The following is a 23,919-nucleotide window of genomic DNA, read 5'->3' as shown; positions in this document are numbered from 1 at the left end:
CAGATGCTATTAGTGTCAAACTTGCTGAAGTGTTTTTTTCTAAATTAAAATGAGTTTTTACTCTCATGAACACATTTGCAAGTAATTAATTTTTCATCAATTTAAGGTATTTAAGGTTTCGCATGTAACATAACTACATGTTGCCCATCTGATTTGTAATTTCATGAAGTAAAAAGTATATTGTTTGCTTTCGATGCGTGTGTTTTAAGTCTTGGGTGGTATTCAATATTGGTTTTAATTGTATCTAAGAGCGATGTAGCTAATCGGATAAGTTGTTATTACCAACTGATCAAAAGAGTGAATTAGTCAATAATGTATGACCTAGGATTGAGTTGCATATTGAATACCACCCGTGGTTCATTTTTCCTCTGAACAAGGTCATCGGTAGATAGGGATTTGCTACTCGATTGCCTCGGTATTTTCCATTGTATTATTAATTGTATGAAAAACACTATTATGTTCTTTGAATAACGAGAACAGGTAAGAAACAGTTATGATAGGTTAATAAAATTTAGTCATTAGGTAAAAACCTTTTTATAATTTACAAGTGATACATTCTACGTGGATTGCTGAACTGCACGTACTTCAGCAAATTTCTGAAAAGCAGTATTTACTCGATCAAATTTACATCTAGTAAAAATTGTAGTCTTTCGTCTGTCGTGAATGTTAGAGCCTGCTTGTTCATACGTCAGTTTTGAGTGTATAACTACATTATAAAACAATTAGAGGGCAATCTTTTCTATGAAACCATATCAAAGTGCAATTATTCGAATCGTTCACAGTGGCATCATATAATGACCTAAAGTCTTCTCTGGCTGCGGCGGCGTTGTTGTTGTCATCGAACACATTGATATTGGCTTTAACTTGGGACTATTTATAGTTATGTACATTTCTCCTTGTGCTTAAATTTCCATTTGAAATACGCACATCCCAACAGGGGTCAATCTGACTAAAATAATAACCGAGTTATGTCCCTTGTTTAACTATAAAAACGCCGAAAAAGACGCTATATGTCTGAGTTGTCGAAACTGAGATTTGGAAATAAAGACAGGGGTAAATAAAACCATTGACAAAACCACAACTATTTTCACTTAGAAAACAGCTACAAGTTAATTGTTGCGTATTTAATACCCAGCAGTATGATAGGCGATAAACCTTAATGTAACTAGCATGGACGCAACGGAGATTGGATTTCATTTCACCAGAAATATCAAAAACAGAAAAACTTACCAGCGTAGACAGGAACGCCTCCTCGAGTTATGTCAATCATGCAACATAACCGGCTATCAATTTGTAACCTTGTCATTCACTTTGTTGATTACCTAATGTATTTACAATTAACGTAAAGTGAGGGTATTTTTTTCGTTTCTCTTTTACCTGTTGTAAAGATTAACTCTTCGTTTTGAGCAATATTATAAGTTACGGGGTCACCTATTAAGCCCGTAACGTATATATCACGTCGACAACCAGTTAACATGTTTAAATGTTTCATTTATTCATGGGAATATTCATCGGAATCGGAAAATAGACGCCATTTTTAAAAGATATTATTTTGGTGACCCAAAAAATGGGGTCACCGATTGACCAGTCCTGGACCAATGGCGTTGCGTCATTTATGTTGGAGGCATGATATTGTTTATTATTATTACTTATCGCATGCTCTAAGATTAAATCGTATTACAGCAACAGCACACTGTAAAATGATTATCGAGATATTAAGTCACCCATTACATATTTAGGTTTAGGTTGCAACTGTGCTTTGAAACTGAAGAAAAATTCCATGTTTATAGGGTTTTTCTGCTGGACCAAGTGATATACTTTAGATATTAAAGGTATATATTATCTTTTGCTTAGATTTCTGCCTAGCATAAATCTTTTTTTGGCATCTCAGCAACTTCTTCAGCGCAGTTGTTATATATTTCAACGCACATTTCAATTAGCAGAGAACTACTGTAAAACGTGCTTTTTGCAGGACATTATTTGTTATTTGGCATTTTGGATTCGTAAACGTTCATCTTAAAGAAAACAAATTAGGTCGGCAAAGCATAAAGTCTTCATTAAAGATCGATGAGTCGTATGATGATTTGAATTAGTATCAGTAAATCTTTTATATTTTCGTAATAAATGTGTTATTGTTGATAGTTTCCCGCAAAGAAGTCAGAACTGTAAAACCCATTGGATGTATTTATGATAAAATATCCTCAGATTGATAGGCCGTGTACTGATATCACGTGTATATGGATAAGGCATTATTACACAATGTTTGTTTGTTTGTTTTTCTAATTATTTCTAATTATTTGAAACTTGTAAAAATGATAATATCCCATAAAACGAGAGTAATTTTCAAAGAAATCATTGTCAACTGTTAACAAGAAACCATTTGATGTATTTATGAAGAATTATTCTTAGGTCAATAAGCCTTTTTCTTATCACGTGTTTTATGAATTAGGCATCAATAACAATACGGTTCAAAATTTGAACCTAACCCTTGACAATGAAGTATGAAGTATTATCACAAAACTATCTATGCAAATCCTGTGAGTATCAATTAAATTGAAGCAAACCGAAAACTAGGTTTCCGCATAATTCTTAGCTTACACAGACGCGAGGTATGTAAGTGCAACATACAAAAAATGTAACTGACGCATGCAGGATTTAATTATACATTAAATATGTTTGAGCTTTTTAGCAGAGATTGATTCTGTTGTTTTGTAGTTTGTATCACTAATAAAATTTGTTAACAAAAACACGTTTAATTGGGTACTTGATAATCAGTATCGCTGATTTTCAAAAGCGGTCAATTCTCTTTTTTAAAGATAAAGAATTGTTGAGTTCATCTATGTAAATTTAAAAATTGTCCATGTAATCATCCGTGTACGATAGACGTTTTTTCTTTCGTTTACATTTTGGAAAGAATTGCAAGTAGTTACTTGCTCGTCTGTTTAAGGTATCCGCTCTCAAATAACTGAACTACAAGCTCCACATCTGCTTGGTAAATACATGTATTAAAGTATGTTGTGTGTCTCTCGGTAAATACGTGCTACACCTTGAACATTGTTCGTATAAGCTACGGGATTTGCCTCTGTAGGTTGGTTTAAACAGTATTTATTTTTATATAACAAATAAACATTTACAACATACACATATAATATATAGAATTGAGGAGAAAGCCATAGGCTTGTATGAAACCTCTTTCCTATTTTCTGTAAACAATACTATAAATAAATAAATTAATTCCAGCAAAACACGTATATACTGTGTAAATTGGTATATCGATAGTTAGAGAAAATGAAATAATGAATTATTAAATATGTTTAACATATGAGAAACTATATATGTCAGTATAAATCTGGTTGGAGAGATAATCAGTCAAATTTAAGAAGCTAATCCATTGACAAAGATAGTTGCGGATACAGAAGGTTACTAGTGCAATTGAAGTCAGATTATCATGTTACAAAATTACATATTTATTATACAAAATGTATGTGATCGCGTTGCAAATGCACTGTAGTGAACTGCTGAAGTATTTCAAGTTGAAGTAACATGATGGGGCTCTGTTTGTTATTGTAGTCAAATATTGAGACAATAGGTAAAAAGGGAAAGTGAGAAGAAGGTAGAAAGTAAGGTAGTAAGGTCGCCGAGCCCAAGGAATCGGTGTAGGCCTTGATGGAAATTCAAGTCGCAGTAGTAATTCAGTAACATATGGGGTGAAACGATCAGTTGCTTTAATAAAACGATGCATCTTTTGTTCAGCGTAGTTAGGACAATACATAAGGAAATGTGCAGTTGTCTCAATTTCGCCACATGTAACATGTGCCTCTGTAGGTCCAATTGTATTATTGGTTTTCGTTGAAAACTTATATTTTCTTTCAGTTACAAGCATATAAGCCAGTTAAGTTAAAAAAATTCATAAAAATTATTTTTCTAGTGATACATTTGACGTGGATGGTTGAATTAAAAATAATTTAACAAAAACGTCATAATACTTGAATTATAAAACATGAATTATAAAACATTTAGAGAGCATTGTAACCGAGGAAGGCACATTAAGGTGAAGTACAATGGTTTTGTTCATTCAATGTCGATAGGAACAAGTGGCAATATTAGAAGAACCCTTAGTTATCGCTTGTAGTGGCGTCATTGTTGTCTTAGACCAGTTTGCTATTGGCAATAACTTACTATTGAGAGATTTGTGCGTGGCACCTTGGGCTCCTTGGGCTTAATTTATATTGAAAATACACCCATTCCACTAGGGATCACTCTGACCAGAATTCTCCCTGAGTTTTGTCCCCAGTTCAACTACGAAAAACACTGAAAAGAATTGCGGTTACCGGTAAATCTAAAAGCGGGAATAATGGTTGCGTTGAAAATCTTTGAAAGTGAAAGGCGTAAAATTGTTCGGTCAATTGAGCTATATTCATTGACAAATCGGGGGTTTCATTGAGTGAAAGCTGAAAATTCAATGACAGAAAATAACATACCAGCAAGACAGTGAGACTATCTTGGATTATCATCCAACACAATATTATCTATCAATTTGTACAATGTCAATCACTTGTTGATTTCCTTAATGCATTTACACTCACCTGGAAGTTTTGTTTCTTATTTCTCTTTTCCTTATTGTAACTATAAATAAAAACATTTTGATCTATTTTTTTTTTATCTTTTTAAAATATCCTGCCTTTGTTGTTTCATTTTTGTGGGCCAATGTCAATCAAGAATTGCTCACATTTTTGGTAAATCGATTCTAACGAATGCACCAAAACTACAAATATAGAATATATTTCAGTACGTCTATTATTCCACCAAGGCTTACTTTTTAACCTTGTGTAAGTAAAACAATATACCATATACTTGGTGTTTGCATTTTTATGTGAGCCAATGACATTCAAGGATTTTTAAAAGTGTCTGTTCATTAATTTTACGCAGATCGATTCTGACAAATTCACCAAAAAATCAAAATAAGTTAGAGTCCATTTTTGACGATATACAGAAAATGGATCCGGCTTACGGCCATGGTACGGCCGCTCTTTCTTCTGTATATCGCCAAAATTAAACGCTAACATATACCTAGAGTCTAAAATCCATCATATAACAACAAAAACACACGATTAAATGAAATCGAGATACTAAGTCACCCGTAAGAAACAATTTGCGTCAGAGTTGCAGGTTTGCTTTGAAACCAAAGAAAATTCCCTTGTTCATAGATTTGCTGTACCAAGTGATAAACCTTAGCTATAAAATGTATGATTTATCTTTTATTTAAATTTCTGCCAAGCGTTAATCTTTATTTTGGCATTTCGTTGCAGAATTATACACAACTCATTCCGTACAATGATTTGATTCTATATTTCAACCGACATTTCAATTAGCCGATAACTAATGTTCAATACTGTTTTTGCACGGCATAATCTGTAAATTGGCATTTGGATTTCTAAGAAAACAAACAAGATCCGTATCGAGTTGATTCTTCATTTTAGTCATACCATTTAAACAAAATGAATAATATATTTTGTTTCTGTTCATGAATTTAAAGTATTTTAGTTGATATCAGTCGTACCTTTTATTGACATCAATAATGTGTTATTACCATACCGAAATAGTCCATATCGATAGCCCACAGAATCATTACCCATTTGATGCACGTATGGTTATTTATTCTCTGATTGATCAGCCTTGTACTTATCACATGATTTGCGAATTAGGCAAGATCAGACAAAGCCATTTTTTATTATTATCTTAATTTAAAAAAACAAACATTTTAAATAATGCAACGGGTAGCAACGATTTCTGAAAACTGCTAGTCTGTACATTTCATACTAGATACAGACATAACTTACTTTCACTATCAACGGTTTTATATGTCTGAACTAAAAATGGAAAGTTGTAAGAATGGTAATTTTCCGTAACGCAATAGTAACCTGCAAGGAAATCCTTAATAACGAAGAACTTATGCATTTATTTATATTAGGTCATTAATTCTTTTCTTATCACGTGTTTTGTGAACTCACACCAATAACAATACAGTTCAACATTTAAACCGGCCTATTGACCCTCAAGTCTTATAACATAAATATTTATGTACAAATCTTTTGAACATCAATTATCTTAAAGTAAGCCAGTTTTTACCGAAAACATTTTAGAGTTTCCCCATAATTCTTAGGCGGCGCAAGTTATATTAGTACAACATACATTAAGAGCTATTGCAATTGAAATTGACATGCGTGCAGGATTTAATTATACCTACAATCTGTGTGAGCTTTGTAGCAGGCGTTGTTTCTGTTTTGTAGTTTATATTACAAACAAATTGTGTTGAAGTATTTTTATTTTGAAACATGTGTGGCTGTACGTTTTTTTTTTAAAAAACACACACAAAACACACGTTGCAATGGGTATTCGATAGACAGTATTGATGATTGCACAAAGCGGTTAATTACACTTAGATAAAAAATTTAATATATTGAAGGTTTTGAGTTGTCTTATAAACTTTTCCTGTTTGCTTGTTGTTGCATATATTTATTCTTCATTCCAGTACTGATATAAGTGTGTGTATATGGTACTTAAACTGTTTGAAGTCAGTTGGTTTGTCAACTATTGAAAAAGAACGTACGAGCCATTACTTGAAATTTTGACAAACTTTACTGGTTTCAGTGACAAGGGAACATATGATAGCTGTTTTAATTAGAAGCAATTTAGTCTTGTATATATGAAGTTGTGTGTTATGCACGAATAGACAATGGCATAGTTAAATAAGTCTTTTTTACTCGGCTTGTCTCTGTAGACTCTTTTGTATAATTAGTTTTCTTAGAATACTGTGATTTTCTTTGGTAACGAGTACAAAAACCAGGTTTATCAATTAATCTTATTTTTAAATGGATATACTGAAGTCATAAGATAAGGACTTTTTTCTTCTTCAAGGGAAAGATCCAACGTTGATTGTTGATTTTTAAATCAATTAACAAAATGCTATGAAGTTGTATTTATTCTATCATATTTAGATTTAGTCATATGATATTAGTTGTACGGTCTTTAATGCTAGAAACTTCTTGTTTCAGACGTCATTATTTGAGTGTTTGAATGAGTTTCTTCGTAAAAAAATGTCATGATACTTGAATAATAAATGTCATAATACTTGAATTATAAAACATTTAATGAGCACTGCAATCAATGAAGCCACAAAAACGTGCAGTGCAATGATTCAGATCATTTAATGTCGATAGAAACAAGTGGCAATATTAAAATGGCCCTAAGTTATCTTTTGTGGTGGTGTCGTTGCTGTCGCACAACGCTGTTATTGGTTATATCTATTTAAAATCATGTATGTTACTCCTGGTGCTTATATTTCCATTGGAATGCGCCCATTCCATCAGGGGTCACTGGTCATTCTTATTAGAACACTAACTGAGTTATGTCCCTTGTTCTACTAAGAAAAGCGCCGAAGAGGATGCTCTATGTTTGAGCTGTCGCAATTGAGCTCTTTTGAATAGAATTAGGGGTATTTATATATTTAGTCATTGATAAAAACACTTTAGAACTACTGGTACTGATTGATATGAAAGTATTTGTCGTGTATTGAATTATTATGAAAGGTCAAGGTTAATGTGTTAAGTAAACGTTCATGGATACATCGGGAAGTTCATTGAGTGATAATCAGAATAATCAAAGAGAGCAAAACACACCAGCAAAGACAGTGACCTATATCCGGATTATGTCATTCATCCAACAATATCAGCTATTAATTTGTTATAGTGTCAGGCATTTGTTGTTAATTACCTAATGTGAACAAACAACTGCATAAGGGGTTCAAGGGAGCTTTATTACATAAACTTAACTATTGCTCCAAACTACAGAAGCGCGCGAACAATACATATATAAAGCACAGGCAAAATATAAATATGGCAAACAATTACATAATATGATAAGCGCATTACAATGTGAACAAAAATATAAACACTCAATAATCAAAATTGCATCTGTTGATAAAATATAAACTAATCGTCATACACATAAGCGGAAGAAAATTAAAAGAATAAAAATGGTACCTAGAAATTGGGAATGGGTGGGATGGTAATTTAAACATATGGCAAGCGTCCAGTCTGATAAGCGTGCATGTAATGACTAGCATGGAGCGAGGAATTGGCTTCAAGAAAATCCATCAGAGGTCACATGACCAGAAGGTGTGAAAAAGGGGGCACCAGCAGTAGTTTGTCTAAATACAATTAAATAGTTTAATTAAAGGCATTTACTTTTACCTGAAAGCTAGTTTTTGATTCTCTTTTACCTGTCTTCAATATATATAGTTTTTTTTTTCATTTTGAACAATATTGTTCATCATTTTTCCATTCGAAAAACCTTATCACAAATGTTTAAACCTTGCATCACATTACAACAAAGCACACCGTAAAATGATCATCCAAATACTTAGTCACCCATTACAAACGACCAACGTCAGGGTTGCAATTTTGCCTCTGAACCAAAGAAACATCCCATGTTCATAAAATGTTCTGCAAGGGAAAATGATATACTTTATATTATTTATGATCTGTTTAAATTTCTTCTTAGCATTAATCTTTGTTTTGGCAGCTCGATGCAGAATTATGCTCATCTTATTCAACGCAGTTTTTATGTGGTTCTATATATTTCTCCACTAATTTTATTGATCAGTGAACATCTGTTTTAATACACCTTTTTTCCAATATACCATAAATGTTAACAATTGGATTGGAAAGCTTTCCTTACTAAGAAAACTAGCAAGATACGAGAGGCGTTGGGTCTGAATTAAGATACTTCATTTAAAAAATGGTTCGTTTGTTATATTTTTTTTTCATCAATTCAAAGATTTTGTATTTATATGTGTGAACTTATTTATTTTCTTAAATAAAAATAATTGTCAACAAACTGTGTTTATAACTGAAAAATAAAATGGTTATTATCGGACGCGTTTTGAAGAAAATCCCCAGCGCGTTGAGGTTTTTTTTTGGAGGAAATGTCATTTAAACAAAAAAAAGTCGTATGTCGGTTGGATGTTTTTTACGTCCTATTTTTCAACTGGTGTATATTTTCTTAAATAGTGTCTAGTTGTCAAAATCCTCATCTTCAATACTGAAAGATAATTACAAAGGAATCGGAATAACTGTATAGCTCGTATTTTTTATTTATGATGAAGTATTCTCGGGCTTATAACCTTTGTTTCTAGGACTACCTGTTACCTTATCACATGTTTAGTGAAGTAGGCATCAATAAAACTAGCATTCAACTTTAAAACCTGTCCCTTGACACTGAAGTATTATCACTGTATTATCTATATTCAAAACCTTTGAGCATCAATTATCGAGAAGCAAGCCTGTTTTTACCGAATGCTGAGGTGTTTCCCATAATTGTTAGCAAATACCGAGGAGAGTTATATTAGTGCAATGTTGCATACATTTAGTACACCAGCGATTGAACTTGACATATTCACAGGATTTATTTATACCTAAAACCTATCAGAGAGCTTAGTAGCATCGTCTGTTACTGTTTTTTGCGTAAATAAGATTGTAATCATTGTTTTATTCTTTAAAGAACTCGTTTATACTGCAGTGAATCTTGTGCTTTGAAACGTATTTGGAATTTCGTTTTTCTAGGTACTCAATAACCAGTATCGTTGTTATTTTATTTAGACTAAGTGTTGTTGAGTAAATGCTTCCTGACTGTATGTCATTTACCTTAGATATTTGACTCCAGCCTTGACTGATGTGAGTATAGTGCTCTGACAGTTTGAAATAATTTAATTTGGGTATTAAAAGTTGTGAGACATAACTCGAAATCCTGAAATAAAGGTTTAAATGAGCATCAAAAATACCTACATTGAAATGAGTATTGTACCTGAATACATATATTATGTGAAGTAATGTATCGTCATATATAAAGTAATGTGTATATATATAAACTATATGAAGAAATTAACAGTATTATATAAGGTATTGTAATTTGATAAAATAAGCTAATTTGATAAAATAAGCATATTAAATGAACCAACTGTCGAGTGTCCTGGACTGAAATGAGTTATTTTCAGTAAACAGCCCAAAATTCAATGGCGAAGTCTTTTACGTCTCTGAATATTGCATCTAAGGTAATTTAAACATTTATGTTCTGTCTTTTGGAACATCAATGTTATTAACGCAACATTTATTTAGAAATTACCGATGAAACAGTTGCTGGAAGCATTCCACTTCCTGATTTTTTTTTAAGTGATCGATTTGTTCTCTCTCGCTCTCAAACAGTTTGTTAACAAATTCAACTATTTATTTGCTTAAAATTATTGTTTTGCATGTTGTATTAATGTAAACTCTCCATAAACTTGGTAATTGCATGCAGTTTATTCAGATTTTTTTCTTCAAGTTAACTTTACCTTGTGAGGAAGAATTTGATGATTTGTTACCATTTAATCATAGCATCTTAAAGCTTGACATTGGAAGGTATTTTTGAATTCAACATGATTTAGCAATGTAGAATATCTATATATTTACCTCCAATCCAGTTAATGATATTTTCCTTCGGTCAAGTGTGAAACGTCTTTATCTTTGCATACGTGATTGTAAGAGTATATGACTGCAAAAAAGATGGGTTTCGATCCCCCCCCCCACACACACACACCTGCATCAATTTAAATTGACGATGTCACTGTAAGGTTGTCAGTTGTAGGCTCTGGGTATAAAATACTGGAACAGTAAAATAGAGCCACTGATAACCAATTAAGTTAACACTTTTCAGGATTACAGGTATCTGTTTTTCGAAAAACGTGATTAATTGTTTCGTGTTGAATACCTATCAAAGTGGGAAGCGAAACCTTTACCTTCTGTTCCTTTGTCATATAAAGTATTTCGGTAATATCGGGTTATTCATTGAGTGACAACCAGAAACAAAAATCAAAGAAAGAAAAACATAGCAACTCATATCCATGGAACTCATAACCGATTTACGTCTTTCTTCGAACAAAAACAACTATCGATTCGTTAGTGTCAGTAAAAGTTTGGTTACCTAATGTATTTACAACTACTTGGTGTTCGCACATATTTGTGGACCAATTGCAATTTACATTTTACTGCATATCCATATTGTGTAGAGATTTGACGGTGGATAACATCTATTTTCTTAGAGAGTATTTTGTCGATCTAAATGCTGCGCTCTCTCCATTTTCTGTTGAACGCCAAAATGACACAAATGTCACAAATGTTAATATAGCAAAATCTAAAAAACTGAAAACTATAAAGTCATATGCACACCGAAATTTGACCATCAAAACCTCTTAATGTCTGTGTTGCAGGTTCGTAAAAAACAACAAAGATACCCAATGTCCGTAGAATATTCTGCAAGACCAAATGATATTCTTTAGATATTAAAGAAATGATTTATCTTTTGATTAGATGTTTTCCAAGTTTTAATGTTTATTTCGTGAGCTCTGTGCAGATAAGAGTATATTTCGCCGGACTTTTCAGAGCTACTGTTCAACATAATTTTTGTAAGATATACTCTTCATTTTGATAGTTGGATTTAAAACCACTCGACCCTTAGGAAAATACAGCTTTCTTATTTGAAGAATACTGTGATTATAAATGAAACTAAAAATACATGATTGTTATGGGACAAGTCTGTTTTTACCGAGATGTTTCCCATAATTGTTAGCAAATACCGATAAGAGTTACATTAGTGCAACATACATTTAGTACACCAGCGATTGAAATTGACATATTCGCAAGATTTATTTATACCTAAAACCTATCAGAGAGCTTAGTTGGAGCGGTTGTAACTGTTTTTGCATAGTTGATATTGCTATCAATCTATTTTATGGTATTCTGTAAAAGACTGACTCGTTCATACTGTGGTGAATGTTGTACTTTGAAAAGTATTTGGAAATTCGTTAGATATGGTACTCATAAACCAGTATCGTAGTGTTTTATTTTTACTTGGTGTCTATTTGTTTTGTAAATGTGTCCTGTTGGCATATCAATTACCTCATGTACTTGATTACGGCCTTGACTGGTGTGAATATGGTACTGTGACAGTTTAAACATATTGCATTTTTATAAGACGTTGTGAGACATTACTTGAAATCTTGACATAAAAGTACTGGTTTTATTTTTTAATACTGAGGTAATATATAACTGTTGAAATGAGCAGCGAATATACCTATATGGTTAAAGCATTACACCTTAATATATAACAATAATGTTTATCTTAATATTTAACGTAGTGTATCTTAATATATAAAGTAATGTATCCCCATATATAAACGAGTATTTTATGTTCCTGAAAATTGTATCTCGCAGATTTAAGACAATTTAAACATTTATGTTCTGTCCTTCGAAACATCAATGTTATTTACGCATCATTGTTTATATATTACCGATGGAACAGTTGTTTGAAGCATTCCACTTCCGGATTTTTTAAGTGATCATTTTGTTCTCTCTCAGAAACATTATGTAAACAAATGCAAGTAATTTGAAGGTGTTTTTTTTTTAATTTCAAATGATTGAGCAATATACCATAGCTTAATTAAACTCAAATCCAGTTGATAATGTGTTTTCTTCGGTCAAGTTTATGTGATAATTAGATTATAGGATTGCAAAAAGGACCTTAAAATGTTAGGCAGCAAGAAATATTTGGTTAGAATTGCGATATTGGTAAAGGTCTGAAAACGTATTACAATTATAGCTGAACTCGATTGGGTTTTACCCTCCCCCCACCCCCACCTGCACGATGCCATTATATTTGCAAGTTATGGGTCAACATTACTGGAACAGTGATATAAAGGCACTGATTACCAATTACTTTTAAGGATAACAGGTACCTGTTTATCTAAAACTTGATTAATTGTTGCGTGTTGAATACCTATGCAAGTGGAAAGCGAAACCTTAAATGATGTGTTATCAAGTTAACTATCTGGATAATATCGGAGGATTCATTGAGTGACAACAAGAAACAAAAATCAAAGAAAAAAACATACCAACCAAGACGAGGAACTCGTATCCGATTTACGTCTTTCGTTCAACATGAACAACTATCAATTTGTTACAGTGTCGGTAACATGTTGGTTACCTTATGCATTTACAACTACTTGTATGACAAAAATATCACAAATGTTAAAATGGTAAACATGTGTTGTATATTATTATATGTTTTCCTTTCCCTTTTCAGATTAAGCTGTTGCCAGATATCGAGTTTTTCACTCATTCCTCTTTACCTTTAGTAAATTATTTTTTTGTCTTTTTAAGCAATATTTCACCATTGGATTTAACATATCACATATTTAAATAAAATATTAAAGCATACTGCAAATGATAATCTACAAACTAAGTCACCCGTTAAAACGTTTTACGACAGGGTTGCAATTATGCTTTGAGACCAAAGAAGCATGCCTATGTCCGTATAATGTTCTTCAATACAAAGAGATATACTTAAGATATTAACGATATGATTTATCTTTCGTTAAGATTTCTACTCAGCATTAATCTTTGTTTTGGCAGCTTGATGCATAATTATGCACATCTTTTTCAGGGTAGTTACGATTTGGATTTATATTTCGCCCAAAATTTAATTGAGCAGTTAGCTTCTGTTTTCACGCTTTTTATACAATATACTCTATATGTTGGCAATAGGATTAGAAAGCTTTCCTTTTTATACGCCCGAAGGGTCGTATTATGTTATGGCCTCCATCGTCTGTCCGTCTGTCTGTCCGTCTGTCCGTCTGTTAGCAATTCCGTGTCCGGGCCATAACTTGGTAACTAATAAAGCGATTTTCAAATAACTTTATACAAATCATCACTACATTAAAAGGATGTGTCGCGCGCAATTTCCAGGTCCATACCTCAAAGACTAGAATCACCATGGGGGTGCGTTAGCAAATCCGTGTCCGGGCCACAATTTGGTCACTAATAAAGTCATTTTCAAATAACTTTATACAAAGCATCATTACATTAAAAGGATGTGTCGCGCGCAATTTCCAGGTCCATACCTCAAACACTAGAATCACCATGGGGGGACGCTAGCAATTCCATGTCCAGGCCATAACTGGGTTACTACTAAAGCAATTTTCAAATAACTTTATACAAATCATCTCTACATTAAAAGGATTTGTCAAGCATGCTTTCCAGGTCCGTACCTCAAAGGCTAATTTCACTGGGGGGCGTTAGCAATTCCGTTAGCAATTCCGTGTCCAGGCCACAACTTTGTGTTACTACTAATAAAGGAATTTTTAGAAAACGTGTCCTAGCCACAACTTTGTAACCAATAAAGCAATTTTTAGATAACTTTATACAAATTATTGCTACATTAAAAGGATGTGTTGTGAGCACTTTCCAAGTCCTGCTACTTTTAAACTTGTATTCTCAGCTAAATGTTTATTAAAGACCTCAAGCCGAATCTTCTTCGGATGTATAATGCTCCGTTTCGCGGTGCTCTTGTTAAGAAAACAAGCAAGATACGCAAGGCGTTGAGTCTTCATTAAAAATACGTCATTTTAAACATAGTTCGTATTTTTTTTAATTTCTTTTCATTAATTTGAAATGATGTGCAATTGTCAAAAACATTGTGATTTCAAATGAGAAATGAAATGATTATTATCGGACGCGTTTAGCGGAAGATCCGCAATGCGATGTGTTATCTTTGGACAAAATGTGTCAACTATTTGTCGGTTGGAGATTTTCACGCTCCGTCAACCGTTTCTTAAATAATGTTTAGTTGTCAAAACCCCCATCTTCCATACTGAAAGTTAATGACTAAGGAATCAGAAGAAATGTAAAATGTGTATAATTTATTTTTGATGAAGTATTCTTAGTTTGATCAGCTTTGTTCTATCGGTTATCTTATCACGTGTTTTGGGAATAAGGCACCAATAAAAGTTCAACTTTAAAACCTGTCCCTTGACACTGAATTATTGTCACTATATTGCCTATTTTCAAATCCTTTGTGAATCATTTACCTCGAAGCAAGCCTGTTTTTTACCGAATGCTGAGATGTTTCCCATAATTGTTAGTCAATATCGACGCGAGTTTTATAAGTGCAACATACAATTAGCACAACTGGGATTAAAATTGACATATTCGCAGGATTTATTTAAACCTAAAACCTATAATGGAGCTTAGTAGCAGCGGTTGTTACTGTTTTTGCGTAGTTTAGATTGATATTAAATTATATTGTGGTTTTCCGTAAAAGGCTAACAGGTTTATATTGTATTAATATATTATATGTTGAGCTTTGAAACGTGTTTTAATTAAAAATTCGTTAGATTAGGTACTCGATAACCAGTACCGTTGTTACTTCATGAAGACTAGGTGTTTTTGTCAAAGTTTCCTGTTGGTATGTCAATACCTTATGTACTTGATTCCGGCCTTGACTGATGTGATTATGTTACTATGATGGTTTAAACACATTCTTATGACACGTTGTGAGACATTACATGGAACTCTGATATAAATGTACTTATTTTATACTGAAGAAATATATAACTGTTTTAATGAGCAGCAAATATACCTATATCATGGTTAAAGCATTGTACCCTAATATATAAAAAAAATGTTCCTTAATGTTTAAAAGAAAGGTTCTTCATATATAAACGAGTGTATTATTTTATATTATATATCAATCTTAACATATAAGGTAGTGTAACATTATAAAATTAGCATTAAAATGATCCAACTTGTTCTGGACTGAAATAACTTTGTTTCACTAAATAACCCATTAAAATTATTCAATGGCGAAGTATTTTATTTTCCTGAAAATTGTATCTCGCAGATTTAAGACAATTAAAACATTAATGTTCTGTCTTTGAAACAATATTGTTATTTACTTAACATTTGTTTAGATATTACCGATGAAACAGTTGTTGGAAGCATTCCACTTCCTGATTTATTTTCAAAGTGATCGTTCTGTTCTCTCTGGAAAACATTCTGTAAACAAATGCAAGTAATTATTTGCTTAAAATTATTGTTTTGCATGTTATATTAATATAAACTCTTCATAAACATGGTAATTGAATGCAGTTAATTCAGATAACATTGTTTTCCTCAAGTTGTGTTTACCTGGTGAGAAACAATTTGATTGTTGGCAAACATTTAATCATAGCATCTTCAAGCTAAACATTTGAAGGTCTTGCATAATTTCAAATGACTTAACAATCTACCATGGATTTATTAAACTCCAAATCATGTTGATGATGTGTTTTCTTCGGTCATTTTTACAACGTCCTTATCTTGCACACGTGATTGGTAAAAGTTTATCACTGCAAAAAGGATATCAGGATCAACGCATTGCGATATTGGTAGTATATCTAAAAATTTACTGCAATTATAGCTCAGCTCAATTTGGTTTTGACCCTCCCCCCCCCCAACTTATCTTGATGTTGTCACTATACTTTTAAGTTGTCGGGATAGGGTTGTGGGTCGAAATTACTGGAACAGTAATACAGGGGCACTGATAACCAATAAGTTAACACTTTTCATGATAACAGGTACCTGTTTATGTAAAAGCGTGATTAATTGCTGCGTGTTCAATACCTCAAAGTGGAAAGCGAAACTTAAATGTTGTTTTATTATTTAAAGTATCTCGGTAATATCGGAGGTTTCAATGAGTGACACAAAGGTCAAAGAAAGAAAAGCATAGCAACCAAGACGAAGCACTCATATTCGATTTACGCCTTTCATCGAACAAAAACAACTATTAATATGTTACAGTGTCAGTAACATGTTGGTTACCAAATGCATTTACAACTACTTTTATGACACAAACATATCAAATCTTAAAATAGTCAACATGTGCATAAGTTCGTATATTTCTATATGTTAACATTTCCCTTAAAGCTATTTTCAATTATCGAGTGTTTTGTTTTGAACAATACTGTTAATCGTTTCTCCGTTGGTATGAACTTATCCAATTGTCTTAAAAACTGAAAACTATAAAGACATTTGCACACTGAAATCCGACCATTAAAACCTCTTTATGTCAGGGTTGCATTTTCCTTTGAAATAAAAGAAACAACCTAATGTCCGGAGAATGTTCTGCAAGACCAAATGGTTTTCTTCAGATATTAAAGATATGATTTATCTTTTGATTAGATGTCTGCCAAGTGTTAATTTTAACTTCGTCAGCTCTGTGCAGATTTGTATATATCGCCACACATTTTAGACCTCCTGTTTTTCCTGAGTTTTGTAAGACAAACTCTTTATTTTGGCGGTTGTATTTAAAAGCACTCGTTTCTAAGAAAACACTTCTTTCTTATCATAAGAACACTGTGTTTAGAAATTAAACTTTAAATATTTTTTTTTTATTATCGGACGCGTTTTGATAAATATCCGGAAAAAGCCCTGTCTTCATTAAAGGAGATATCGGTTAAACGAAAGAGTCGTACAATGTCATTCCCTTCAAAATTTGTAGGGTTTTCTTTTTCTATCAGTAAACCGTTTTCTATTGTCTTAGACAATATGTTGTCAAAAATCCATCTTCTACAGTGATTCCAATCTGTAAAGAAAATCATTCTAAGAATTAGGAACCCCATTTGATGTATTTTTGATAAATTAAACTCAGTTTGATAAGACTTTTTTATCAGGTGTTTTGTGGATAAAGCATCAATAATAATAAGAGTTCAGCATTAAAATCAGTCCCTTGACACTGAAGTCTTATCACAACACTATCTACATTTAAATCCTTTGAGCATCAATTATCTCGAAACATATTTTTTACCGAATGTTGATTTGTATCCCATAATTCTTAGCAAACACATGCTCGGGGTATATTAGTGCAACATTATTCAGTACTCCTGCGTTTGAAATGTACATGTTTTAAGGATTTCTTAAAACCTAACATTCACTATGCGCTTTGTAGCGGAGGGTGTTTCTATTTTTATGTTGTTTATGTTGCTAATTAATCATTTCGTCGCATTCTGTGCAGCCCAAGCTTGCATGTGGTGCATTATGTGTGATAAAAGATATTTAGGTATGTGTGAGTTCCAACCTGGTTACTTGAATATCGGTGTCAGATTTTTTTAAACGGCAATCACGAGTTGTATTGATAAAAAATATATTGATTTTATGAATGTCGTGTTGTCCTGTTTTGTAGTACAACATCATCTGATTAACTTGATTGTATTTTTCGAAACAATTGGTCATAAATGGAAGATAAAACATTTATTGGAATTATCAAACTTGCTGAAAGAACAAAATTGCTCGTGTTTCTCACTCACTCTCTCCCCCTCTCTCTACTACTACTCCATATGCGTCCTTCAGTATGTACATATTTAAAGAGCATAACGAAAAGTGAACAACAGTCAAATTGTTATGCGTCGTTGTAGAATACCCCACAAGGGGGGCCGGTCTGGATACAAAACTAATTGAATTAGGTCCCCTCTTTAACTATAGATAAACAACAAGGACACCGTGTTTGTGCTGTCGTGGATTAAACTACTGAAAACTATTGAGTCATTATTAAAACAGAAAACTTCTTCACTCCTCTTTAGAATAACAGGAACCGAATAATCTAAAAACATGATTAGTTGTTGCATATTGAATACCTATCGAAGCGAAATGCGAATCCTTTTGTCGCACGAGTATGTGAACTATCATAATTGTATTATATCATTGGAGGTTTCATTGAGTTATAACCAGAAAAAAAGAGAGAAAAACATACCAGGAAAATCTGGAACTCATACTCGATTTATGGTAACAAAACCACCTCTCAATTAAATACATTGACTGTCACTTGTTGTTGATTACCTAATGCATTTACAATTACCTTGAAGCGAGCTTTTCTCATTTCTCTTTTTCCTGTAGTAAATATTATTTTTCTACTTTTTGAACAATATTTCACCATTGGATTTACCATGTACTAGATTCAGGCTTTCAAGGCCCTTCTTTTCTTACTTTTCCCTACTGTTTTGTTATGCTCAAATTTTCCCTACTTTTTCTTAAAAAGCCCTACTATCCGCACCTTTTTACAAAAATAGTTCGAGAGTTTTAGTAAGAAGACATTTCTAGTATTTTGTAGGATTATTTTGATGCAGTAGGTCTCCATTGCTGAAATAGTGGTTCTATGATGAGAATTGGTGCAGTGACGGAGACACCCATTTCAGGTTCATCTCCACATCCTGTGACTGAATCCCTCTTGAAGCAATGGTTTCCAAGCAAAGATAACTACATGTATATCACAATTGATGAACAGTTTTAATAGTTATTTATTTGCATCCAAAAGGATAAGTAAGAGCCCTACAATTCCTACAGTATGCCCTTAATATTCCTATTTTACCCTACGTTTTAAAAAAGAATCCTCCTACTTTTATCCCTGCTTTTTTGTTATTGAAAGCCGCAGATTTAAATAAGATAAAAAGCAAACTGCATATGATTATCTAAAAATTAAGTCACTCATTGTAACGTTTTACGACAGGGTTGCAATTATGCTTTGAAGCCAAAGAAACATGCTCATGTCCGTATAATGTTCTGCAAGATCAAGTGATATCCATTAGATATTAAAGATATGATTTATCTTCTATTTAGATTTCTGCTGAGCATTTATCTTTGTTTTGGCATCTCTATGCATAATTATGCACATCTTCTCCACCGCAGTTACGATTTGGATCTATAATTTGCCCCTAACTTAATCAAGCGGTGAGCTTCTGTTAAACACGCTTTTTGTAGTATATGCTCTTTAGTTTTGCAATTGGATTTGAGAGCTTTCGTTCCTAAGCAAATACTTCTTTCTTATCATATGAACACTTTTATAAATGAGAAGAAATTTGCTTATTATCGGACAAGTTTTGAGCATATTCTGCAATGAGTTGAGTTTTCCTTGTAGGAGATATCGTTCAATCAAAATGAGTTGTATAATTTTATTTATTTTCAATGTCTATCCGTCAACCGTTTTTAGTTTTTTTTACTGAAGTATAATTATCAAAATCCTCCCGTTACATGCTAGAGTCATTTCCACAAGAATCGGAAAAACTGTTAAAATCGTTTGAAGTATTTGTGACGAATTATTCTTAGGTTGATAAGCTTTGTTCTTGAAATACCAGATACCTTATCGCGTGTTTTGTGAAATAGGCATCAATAATAAAACAGTTCAACATTAAAACTTGTCTCTTGACACTGACATCTTATCACAGAATATCTATTTTCAAATCCGCTGAGCATCAATTATCTTGAAGCAAACCTGGTTTTCCGACTGCTTAGATGTTTTCTCATAATTCTAAGACGGTAAAAGCGCGAACTATATTAGTGCAAAATACATGAAGTATTTTGTAAGTGAAATTGACATGTTTGTGGGATTCATTTAGACCTGAATTCTGGCATATGCTCTCTTACACATTCAGGATTGTTTTTTATGCATATGTATATATCTTGCAAATGATGTGCCGGTAGTTCTCGAATGAATATGTTGTGTCTTACGCATTTGCTTTGTGTTTTAGCAATATATATTTTGGTATATAAATTGAAGCTGTGATGATACCGAAATGATATTATGTTTTAAAAAGAAAACAGTATTGTTTCTAAAACTCTTAATCTTTTTAACGGTGAAAAACACAAAAGCAAAACTTCTTCTGGAACTTATTGATTAGTCTGAAAATATTTCCACCATACTGCAAATACAAGCGCTTTTGCGGTTTGTTCGATGCAAGGTTATCTAAATAAAACAAAACCTTTAAGACATGATTTTACAGAGAAAAAAAAATCATATTCCAATTTAAGATAATTAAAGTACTCTTATCGATTTTCCAAGCCTTTAATGATTATGTTTATCATGGTTACATTATGTGTTCTGTTTTAAATGTACTAGTATATATTTACTATGGTTACAGGATTTGTTCTCTTTTGAATGCATATCTTTATCATGGTTAAAAGATTTGTTCTGTTTTAAATGTATTTGTTTGCCATGGTTATAGGATTAATTCGGTTTTAAAAGTATATGTTTTCCACGGTTACATGATGTATAAAGCTTTACATGTATATATTTACAGGATGTATTCAAACTACAAACGCCAGGGGGAGGAGGATATGGTCAGCAAGAAAATGAGCCCAGTAAAAATGATGACGGGCAAGTCGGGGAACCAGATCGAAAGAAAAGGAAGGTGCAGGGAACCAGTAGAACAATGGTTGGAACTGGAAGTGTGTTTGAGTATCAGAGGGCACAGGAATCAGTTTAACTGTTAAGGAGAATAAACTTTTTCTTTACTTCAAAGAACTATGTGAATTCTGCTGATTAACATAAAGTGTATCTCTCATAATACCTTTTTTAAGCCTTTTTTCAAGGTCGTCTTACCTTCTTTTGAAAAGTAAGTCCGAAACTCGGTCTACACCTCAACTAAAAAGGGTATACTTTAAGACTTTTGTTTTACAAATGTTGTTTTTGTTTCTGATTGAATGTCATTTTGCGTTATTGTGTTATTCACAAAATAAAGGCCTGGCTTCTTCCCTCGTTCCGTTGGATAAGCCATGTTTTATGGTTTAATGTTCGGCTTCCAGGCGTGTCGCTGTAGCTGTCGATTCTATTATTTGTCTTTTGATATGTAACATACCTAACATACCTTGCGTTTTGCATAGTGTATTCCACCAAATGCAGAGAATTGACAAAATGAGTTGCCATGTTAATAGCTTCAGGGAATGAAGTTTGATGACTAAAGTCTTCCACAAATCGTTCGATGTTGTTTTTTTTCGGTTTGAGTTTTAGCCATTGATCTATGAATATTCACTACAAATCGGAAACTTGTAGAAAATAACATATATATATGTGTGTGTGTGTGTGTGTGTGTGTGTGTGTGTGTGTGTGTGATATATTATGTAAGAATGAGATATTATGTACTTCAAATTACTTTATTTTTCATCTTTGTTAGTTATCCAAATGTTTTATTGCATTATTCTAGACTTATATTTTGCTTCTTTTTAAGACATGTTTTAAATATTGTCCACTTTAAATTATTTTGTAATATTTTTAGAAAAATGCCTGCTACTGAATTGTCAATACGTCTTTTTAATGCATAGCTTTATTTTCTCTTAAAATATATTACTTAGTAACAGTATATATAAAGTTATGTTTGTAGAAACAGAGACACTTTTATTTTTATTAGTAATATGATTTATCATACAATTTATCGTTTAACCATGGTTTTCGAGTATTGATAAACTTTCAATAGGAATTGTCAATGTACACGTCTGTTGACCATTAGAACAACAACTACATTTCCAGATCGGTAAAATGTTACTTGTATAAACCTCTTAAAAGGAAACAAACATACTCACCATTTTATTCCATTTCCAACTAATTGGCACCGCAATGACATATTTGTTGGAGCCTTTTCAATGCATAGCAAGCGACTATGCTACAATGAAAAAAATGACAATTCAAATTAAACGTACATCACAACTATATATCACTTTCGTTTTTCTGGGTTATTTAACTATGTAAATCGTTCATATGTGTATGTGTTTTCATTTTTTAATATCGTTTATTTTATAAAGCGTACTTTTATAATTAAACAGTATAGTATATCTCATAACAAGCATATTTACTCAATAAATTACCAGAAATCTGTATTTGTCGTCAATAAATGTTGAGATGGATAGATCGCTGTCAACTTCCCTATATTGAATGCATTTTACTGGTTACAACGCTCGGGATTTCGCATACCATGCATCCTTTCAGAAACCAAACAAACACTACATGCACAATAGACCATACACAAACATATAATAGAAAACCATAAACACAATGCAGTTAAAAGAAGATTTACAGAATGCTAGAATGTGATTCTATATGTTACACGTAATGATCTTGCAAGATTGGAGTCATATGTATTGCTTTAAGTATATTTTGCCATTCAAAAGTCCTTATTAGAATGTTCTTATTAGAATGTCCTGATGAAATAATACAATACATACGAAGTTCCAATGTTTGTCATGGGTCTGTCTGTCTGTCTGTCTTTCTGTCTGCCTGTTTGTCAGTCTGTCTTTCCGTCCGTCTGGCTGACTGGCTGTCTGTGTTATGTCTTGTCTGTCCGTCTGTCTTTCCGCCCGTCCGTCCGTCTGGCTGACTGACTGTCCCTCTTGTCTGTTGTGTATGTCTGTCTCTCTGCTTTTCGGTTATGGAGAGGGCGCTTCGAAGGGGAATTTAAATTCAAAATACAAGTTACGCAACCTATTCCATACTATTTACTAATACTTGTAGTGTTGTTATCACAAACATATAAAACTATTTTAACTAGTGACAGTATATTACAAAAGAAGCTGCCGATATCTTGAAAATAACATGTTGTGTTTGGAGAGGAATTTTAACGCAAAGAAATGAGAGGAAATCTTTAAATTCAATGGCCGCACTTCGGCCCCGTAATTGCTCGATAGGGAACCCTAGGATGTCGACATTTTTGAAGTGATTAAACATTATATTATTTCACCTAGCATACAAATCGATGTGCAATAAAGTAAAAACAAATAAACAAAAAGTAAAAATAAACTTTCAGAGCAAAACGTGTCTTTCTTATAAATATTGTTTACTTTCAACATCCTTCTTGTTTACATGCTTCCGGAAGTTGAAATATGGCGTTTGAAAACATTTAAGACATAATCTGTCAATCGCTGATAAAAAAGAAAATATAAACATGAAATGAAACTTATTTCCCCTCATCCACGGAGGTCGACTTTTTGTCTGTTATAGATGTTTCGCATGTGATTCTTATTGAAACTGTTGCAATCTGTTCACGGTGATATATACTACTCTGACCAGCCTACTGAATATTTACTGTAGTCGAGCTTTAGATTATTATTAAAAAGAATCTTCATTTTACATGAATCAGTTTCTATTATAATGATCGATAAATTATCCAAATCACCTTACGATTTTGTCCAATAATTGATTGTGTTTTTTTACTGATTTCCAATGCCTACTTTTCGAAAGGTGAGCTACGAG

General features: G+C 32.6%; 1 protein-coding gene across 4 annotated transcripts in view; it reads left to right on the top strand.

The window, feature by feature from the left end:
• The window catches only part of LOC128243741 (5-oxoprolinase-like), a 70,223-nt gene extending 47,675 nt beyond the window's left edge, over positions 1–22,548 (top strand). For all 4 annotated transcript variants that reach the window (XM_052961664.1, XM_052961663.1, XM_052961666.1 and 1 more), the window contains exon 33: positions 20,978–22,548. In XM_052961664.1, the coding sequence (XP_052817624.1) occupies positions 20,978–21,163 (186 nt within the window). In that variant the 3' untranslated portion in view covers positions 21,164–22,548. The remainder of the gene's footprint in view (positions 1–20,977) is intronic.
• The last annotated feature ends 1,371 nt before the right edge of the window (positions 22,549–23,919 follow it).

The sequence above is a fragment of the Mya arenaria genome, chromosome 8, assembly GCF_026914265.1.
Source record: "Mya arenaria isolate MELC-2E11 chromosome 8, ASM2691426v1".
NCBI classification, from domain to species: domain Eukaryota; kingdom Metazoa; phylum Mollusca; class Bivalvia; order Myida; family Myidae; genus Mya; species Mya arenaria.
This window is presented reverse-complemented; position numbering and strand designations above follow the sequence as displayed.